This window comes from Arvicola amphibius, chromosome 4 (genome assembly GCF_903992535.2).
Source record: "Arvicola amphibius chromosome 4, mArvAmp1.2, whole genome shotgun sequence".
Taxonomy (NCBI): Eukaryota; Metazoa; Chordata; class Mammalia; order Rodentia; family Cricetidae; genus Arvicola; species Arvicola amphibius.
Genome location: NC_052050.1, coordinates 106,659,672 through 106,666,260, shown reverse-complemented (window position 1 = coordinate 106,666,260; position 6,589 = coordinate 106,659,672). Strand labels below are relative to the sequence as shown.

Genomic DNA, 6,589 nt, shown 5'->3' with positions numbered 1-6,589 from the left:
CTGTAACTCCAGTTCTAAGGGTCTAATGTCTTGTTCTAGGCTCCATGGGCACTGCACACATGCATGCACTCGCACGCGTGCGCACACACACACAGCCTAAAGCAAACAACTATTTTGTAGACAACTTCGGGAGAATAAAATTGGTGAATTAAAGCCATGTGGTGAATGTTTGGGCAGTTTAGGACAAAGGAGCTTAACTTCTGCCCTTCTGAACAACTCCCAACCCTGGGGCTACCCAACAAAGAGTGTCTTCCTTCGGAAAAGGGTTCCCAGGGCACCTTTCATGTCCCTGTTCCTCAGGGTATAGATGAAGGGGTTCAGCATGGGGGTGACCACGGTGTACATCACTGCAGCTACTGTGTCCTTCTGGGCTGTGTGGGAGGATGTAGGGCTGAAGTACACCCCAATGAGTGTCCCGTAGAACAGGGATACCACGGAGAGATGGGAGCCACAGGTGGAGAATGCCTTCTTCTTCCCTCCCGCAGATGTGATCTTCAGCACTGTTGCGAAGATGCGCGTGTAGGAGATCAAGATGCCCACGAAGGGGGTGATGACAGGCAGTGCACCCACGGTGTACACCATGACGTTGTTGAGAGACGTATCTGAACAGGCCAGCTTCAGCAGCGGGCTGAGGTCACAGAAGAAGTGGGGGATCTGGTTGCGGGTACAGAATGAGAGGCGAGTCAGCAGGACTGTGTGGGTCAGGGCATTTGCAAAGGCTGAGGTCCAGGAGGCAGTAACCAGGAGGCCACAGAGGCGGGGCGTGATGGATGTAGTATAGTGTAGAGGGTGGCAGATGGCCACGTAGCGGTCATAGGCCATGGCAGTCAGCAGGAAGCTGTCGATGCCGGCAAACCAGATGAAGAAAAACATCTGTGTGAGACAACCAGAGTAGGAGATGCTTTTGTGTCCTGACACGTGGTTGGCCAGCATCTTGGGGATGGTGGTAGAGGTGAAACAGATGTCTACAAAGGCCAGGTTGGCCAGGAAGAAGTACATGGGGGTGTGGAGCCTGGGGTCAGTGGCAATGGCCAGGATGATGAGCAGGTTCCCCAGGTCTGTGAGTAGGTACATGCTCAGGAAGACTGCAAAGAGCAGCTCCTGCTGCCTGGGGTCCTGTGACAGGCCCAGCAGCAGGAATTCGGAGACCCCGCTGAGGTTGGCGCCTTCCATGGCAGGCCTAGAATAAGTAAGAAACTGGATCTGTGCACTGACCGAGGTTCGTCCTTCTGCCTGTCGTGCCCCCCCACCAACCCCTCACCCCCGTATACCTAGATTGTATCCCTTTCTTTGCTCAGATGAGACCCTCACGGGGGAATTCTAGGCAGGGGCTCCACCCTGAGCCATGCCCCCAATCCCTCACTGGGGATCCTAGGCAGGGGCTCCACCCTGAGCCACGCCCCAGCCCCTCTCTGGAGATTCTGCAGTAGAGCTTCTGCCTAGAGTCCCACAGTAATAGAGCGGGATGACTCGGTGGCAGAGTGTTCTCTTAGCATGCACAAGGCTCCTGAAGGGGAAAAGGTAAAAGCAGTGCTATGTAGGAGCGGGTACGTTGTCTGAGATAGCGCGTTTATCAGATTTCCAACACTGTCACAAAAGCTTGAGACAACCAATGCACAGCAGGACAGCTTATCTAGGCTCAGAGCACCCGCGGCTCCAGTCCCAGCCTTGTGCCTGGCTGGGGCAGTGTGAAACAGTCTGCTGTGGTGGGTGTGGCCGAGGAAGAGAGAGAAGGAGGGGGCCAGTGCCCCAGTGCCTTTCCCACTAGGCTCTGCCCCCTAAATGTGTCACTGTTTCCCTATAGTGAGAAAGGCTGATGACCAAGTCTTTTTATTAACATTATTATTTACTATTATTATTACTATTATTTTGATTTTTCAATACAGGGGTTCTCTACGTAGTCCTAGCTGTCCTGGAACTCGCTCTGTAGACCAGGCTGGCTTTGAACCCAGAGACCCATCTACCTCTGCCTCCCAAGTGCTGGGACTAAAGTTGTATGCTATCCCTGCCTGGCTTGTTTTTATTTTTTTCTTTGAGATACAGTCTCACTATATAGTTCTGGCTTCCCTTGAGCTCACAGTGCTGGGGTTATAGACATGCACCACCATGTCTGGCTCCAGTGTTTGTTTTTCCATCTCCTCCCCTCCAGTCTCTCTCTCTCTCTCTCTCTCGCTCTACGTCTATCCTCGCTCTTCCTTTCTTTCTTTGCTTCTCTTCTCTCTTCCCCTCTTTCCTTCTTTACGTTCTCCCTCCGCTCTCTCAGTATAGCTCGAGAGAATATGGCGATATTTGAGATACCATTTTTGGTATGTATAGATTTTCTGCTCTTGCCTATTCTTCCCTTTCATTTCCAGCTTCTAGTTCACAATGGCCTGTAATTTTAGCTCCTGCTCTGGGCTCTTAGGACATTGCACACACATGTATGTGCCCTCCCCCTGACAAACACACAGACACATACGTCAAAAAGTGAAACAACTCTGCTTTTTTTTGAAGCAGGGTTTCTCTGTGTTGCACTGGCCCAGACTAGCCTCAAACTCAGAGATCCATTTGCCTTTGCCTCCTGAGTACTGAGATGAAAGGCATGCGCCACCACCGCCCCACAAAACAACTCTTTTTAAAAGAAAAATGGAAGAAAGGGATTTGAGCAGCCAGGCATGGCGTTTGCACACTGGTCCTCCAGCAGGGGTATCCGGAGGCCTGCCCCCATCACATGGCCTTCCAGTACCTTCATAAATGTTATTTTGTTGCGTGCTTTGATGTTGTAAAACGCTAAATTGTGTCACTTTAAACCTTTCCCCACCCAGGTCTCCAGCGTTTTGAGGGAAACTTCAGGACCTTCAGGCATCACCCCAACTCTGGATGTGAACAACATGAAGACTCTGTGGATTGGAGGGGGCACCGCGCTCCCTCGCGGGGACAGTGAGAAGCACCATAGAGAGCACAGATGCTTCGACAACAGCTCCCTCTTCCTCTCCCCTCTTTTCCCTCCCTTTCCTCTATCCCTCCTTCTTTCCTTCTTCCCTTCTCTCTCCTTCCTCCATCTTCTCTCCTCTCTCTTCTCCCAGCTCCTCCTCCCCTTTTTGTGCGTAGAAGATGAACCCAGGACCCATCACAAGCCAGGCAAGCACTTTTCTACTGAACCACACACACAGCTACAACTCCTTCCCAGCTCATTGAGATTTTTGAGAGTCATGGCTCAAGGCAGACGTTCAGTGTGTATGTCTCACTGTGTAACCCTGGCTAGCTTAGCAGGACTATTCTCCTGCCTTAGCCTCCTTGGTCGTGGGATGATAGCTGTGCCATCATGACAGGGTTGCTTGATTATACTTTGGGTTTTATCCTGTTGTAGACAGGGTCTAGATATGCAGGTCAGAATGGCTGAGGACTCTCTGTACTCCTGCCTCCTGCCTCTTCAGGGCTTGGATAGATGGTGAGGACCATCACTTCCAGTCTCAATGTCCAGAGTTAATGTTTTCTTTTTCTGTCTGGTTGGATCCATCTAGTTGCTATGTGCCTTAGGTTACTTTCTTTTTAAAAAAGATTTATTTATTTAGTATGTATAATGTTTTGCCTGCATGTCAGAAGAGGGCACCAGATCTCATTATAGATGGTTGTGAGCAACCATGTAGTTGCTGGAAATTGAACTCAGGATTTCTGGAAGAAAAGCCAGTACTCTTAACCTTTGAGCCATCTCTCCAGCACCCCCCTCTTTTTTTAAATGATTTATTTATTTTTATGTGCATTGATGTTTTGTCTGTGTATATGTCTGTGTGAGGGTGTAGAATCCCCTGGAGGTGGAGGTACAGGCAATTGTGAGCTCCCATGATGGTGCTGGGACTTAGTTTGCTTTCTACCATGACCAAGGCCAGGCAGTGGTGATGCACACCTTTAATCCCAGCACTCAGGAGACAGAGGCAGGTCCATCTCTGTGAGTATGAGGCTAGCCTGGTCTACAGAGCTAGTTCCAGGACTGCTAGGACTGTTACCTAGAGAAACACTGCCTTGAACACCTCTCCTCAAAGAAAAAAAATCCAGCATGAGCAAAAAGAACTTGGTGAGGAAAGCATTTATTTGGTTACACATCCTGAATCACAGACCATTGACGGAAGCAAAGGCAGGAACTCACTCAAGCAGGGCAGGAACCTGGAGGCAGAAGCTGAAGCAGAGACCGTGGAGGGTGCTGCTTACTGGTTTGTTCCCCATGGCTTGCTCAGTCTGCTTTCTGATAGAACTCAGGACCACCAGCCCAGGACTGATGTTGTCCTTCCACATCAATCAAGAAAATGTGCCTCAGGCTTGCCCACAAGCTCATCCAGAGGCATTTTCTCAGCTGTGGTTCCCTCTGCTCAGACAACTCTAGCTAGGGTCAAGCTGAGCAAAGTGACCAGGACACCGTGTGTCTTGTGGATGTTCATCTTTCATGACACTGAGGACATAAGAACAAATTTAGGGCTAGTGAGAGGACATGCTGGGCAGAGGCTGGCCATCAAGGCTTGTAGTGAGGAGCATGGGTCGCGTTCCTGCCGCCCTGCTCCCAGTTGTGTGGCTAGCTTATGCCACGAAATAACAACACACAAACTGTATTCATTTAAACACTGCCTGGCCCATTAGTTCCAGCCTCTTATTGTCTAATTCTCACATCTTGCTTTAACCCATATTTAGTAATGTGTGTAGCACCACGAGGGGTGGCTTACCAGGAAGATTCTAGCCTGCATCCATCTCAGAGAGGACAGTCATGGCGATTGCTTGATGTGTCTGCCTCATTCCCAGCATCCTGTTCTGTCTACTCCACCCACTTATGTTCTGACCTATCAGGCGAAGCAGTTTCTTTATTAATTAACCAATGAAATCATCAGATAGGTAGAAGACACACTTACATCTAAGGCTGACTTGATTTTGATCCCTGAGATCAACATGGCGGAAGACCTGACTGCCGAACGTTGTTCTCTAACTACCTGCACACCAGCTAAATACATTACTAGTAATAAAAAAGTAATTTAAAACAAACTTAGTTTGACTGTTAAGATTTGCTAATGTGTACAAACACTCCACCACTGAAGATCAAGACACTTTGCCCTTTTCTAGATATGGTGATGCAGACATGTTATTCCAGTTTTCTGGGAGGCTGAGGCAGAAGAATCACAAAACAGAGTGAATTCAAGGATAGGCCTTGTCACAAAAGAAAAAGAAAAAGGTGAACTGGGGGTGTGGCTCAGGGGTAGAGCTCCTGCCTACAACCCCCAGTGAGTGACTGAGCCATGGCTCACAAGTTGAGTCCCTGTCTAAGTCACTAATAGCAGTACAGACACTTTCCACTTGAAATCCTGAGTTGAGCAATCTTACTGAAGCCTTGGGTCTCCTGTCAATGATAACAGAAGCTTAAAAATGACAGCACCACTGGGTAGTGGTGGCACATGCCGTTAATCCCAGCACTCAGGAAGGAGAGGCCAGCCTGGTCTACAGAGTTATATCCAGGACACCTAGGGCTACACAGAAACCCAACTTGAAAAACAAACAAAGAAACAAATGGCAGCATCAATTAGTGACAGAGCTGATAGCCCTTGGTGAGTTCTCATTCCCCCACTCAGCTCGATCACTATCAAAACAGCAGAATAATTCGTATATGGCCTGGCTAGCGAGGGTCACCCTGACTCACTGTCTTCTACTTAGGTAAAATCTGACCTAAGCAAAATTACTGCCAAGGTCAGCAGAGGCTGGAAGTTTCAGAGTCTTGTTGGCTGTTCTTTGTGGATTTTAGACGTTGGATCCTGGAGTCCTGGCCTGTGACGACTTCTTTTCTTCTTCTTCTCCTCCTTCTCCTCCTCCCCCTCCTCCCCCTCCTCCTCTTTCTTCATTCACCTCTTTTTACTTCCTCCTCTTCCTCCTTCTTTGAGACAGGATCTCACTATGTATCCCTGGCTGGCCTGGAACTCACTAAGTAGACAAGGCTGGCCTTGAACTCACAGATACATACCTGCTTCTCTCTATCTAGATCGCTGGGATCAAAGGCATGTGCATCATGCCCTGCATGCCTTGTGACTTTCATAGAGAGAAATGAAGAGAGAAAGATTTGTTCACTCCTGATAGACACTAATCACAGACCAAAGAAATCACTCCACCCAGTCTAGTTTAGTGCACCAATGCGTTTATTGGGGTCACCTAGAGAGTATGGGTCACTCAAGGCAGCTCCCAAAGTTCACCCTGGATAATGGTCGACTCACAAAAGCTGTGGCACTTGCGGACAGCTCCACCTCATAGTCCCCACTCTAGAAGTTCTTACTGCTTTATAGCCTCATGGAGGGGTCTAGCAAATCCTGTAAATTTGAGGAGTTTCCTGAGACTTGTAAGTTTTGTTTATTTCCTTCATATATGATATGAACCTTTGTCCTTCCTCCGGGAGTTTGGAGGAAATCACCAGACAACAATCCCTGCCTGACTGCAAAAATGTTAGTCATGGGTGAGGCAGGTTGACTATTAGAGCTGCCACTGTTTGCTTTCTGTTGCTATAACACAGTGCTGTAGACTGATAACTTATGAGGAAAAGAGGTTTATTTTGCTTTGTGGTTCTGCGAATACAAGGGTGAGGGGC

General features: G+C 48.7%; 1 protein-coding gene across 1 annotated transcript; it reads right to left on the bottom strand.

Annotated features, from left to right (window-relative positions):
- Positions 1-231: 231 nt before the first annotated feature.
- Positions 232-1,173, bottom strand: LOC119811574 (olfactory receptor 1361-like). Its single transcript, XM_038325488.1, has one exon. The coding sequence runs from the start codon at positions 1,171-1,173 to the stop codon at positions 232-234; it is 942 nt and encodes a 313-aa protein (XP_038181416.1).
- Positions 1,174-6,589: the final 5,416 nt, after the last annotated feature.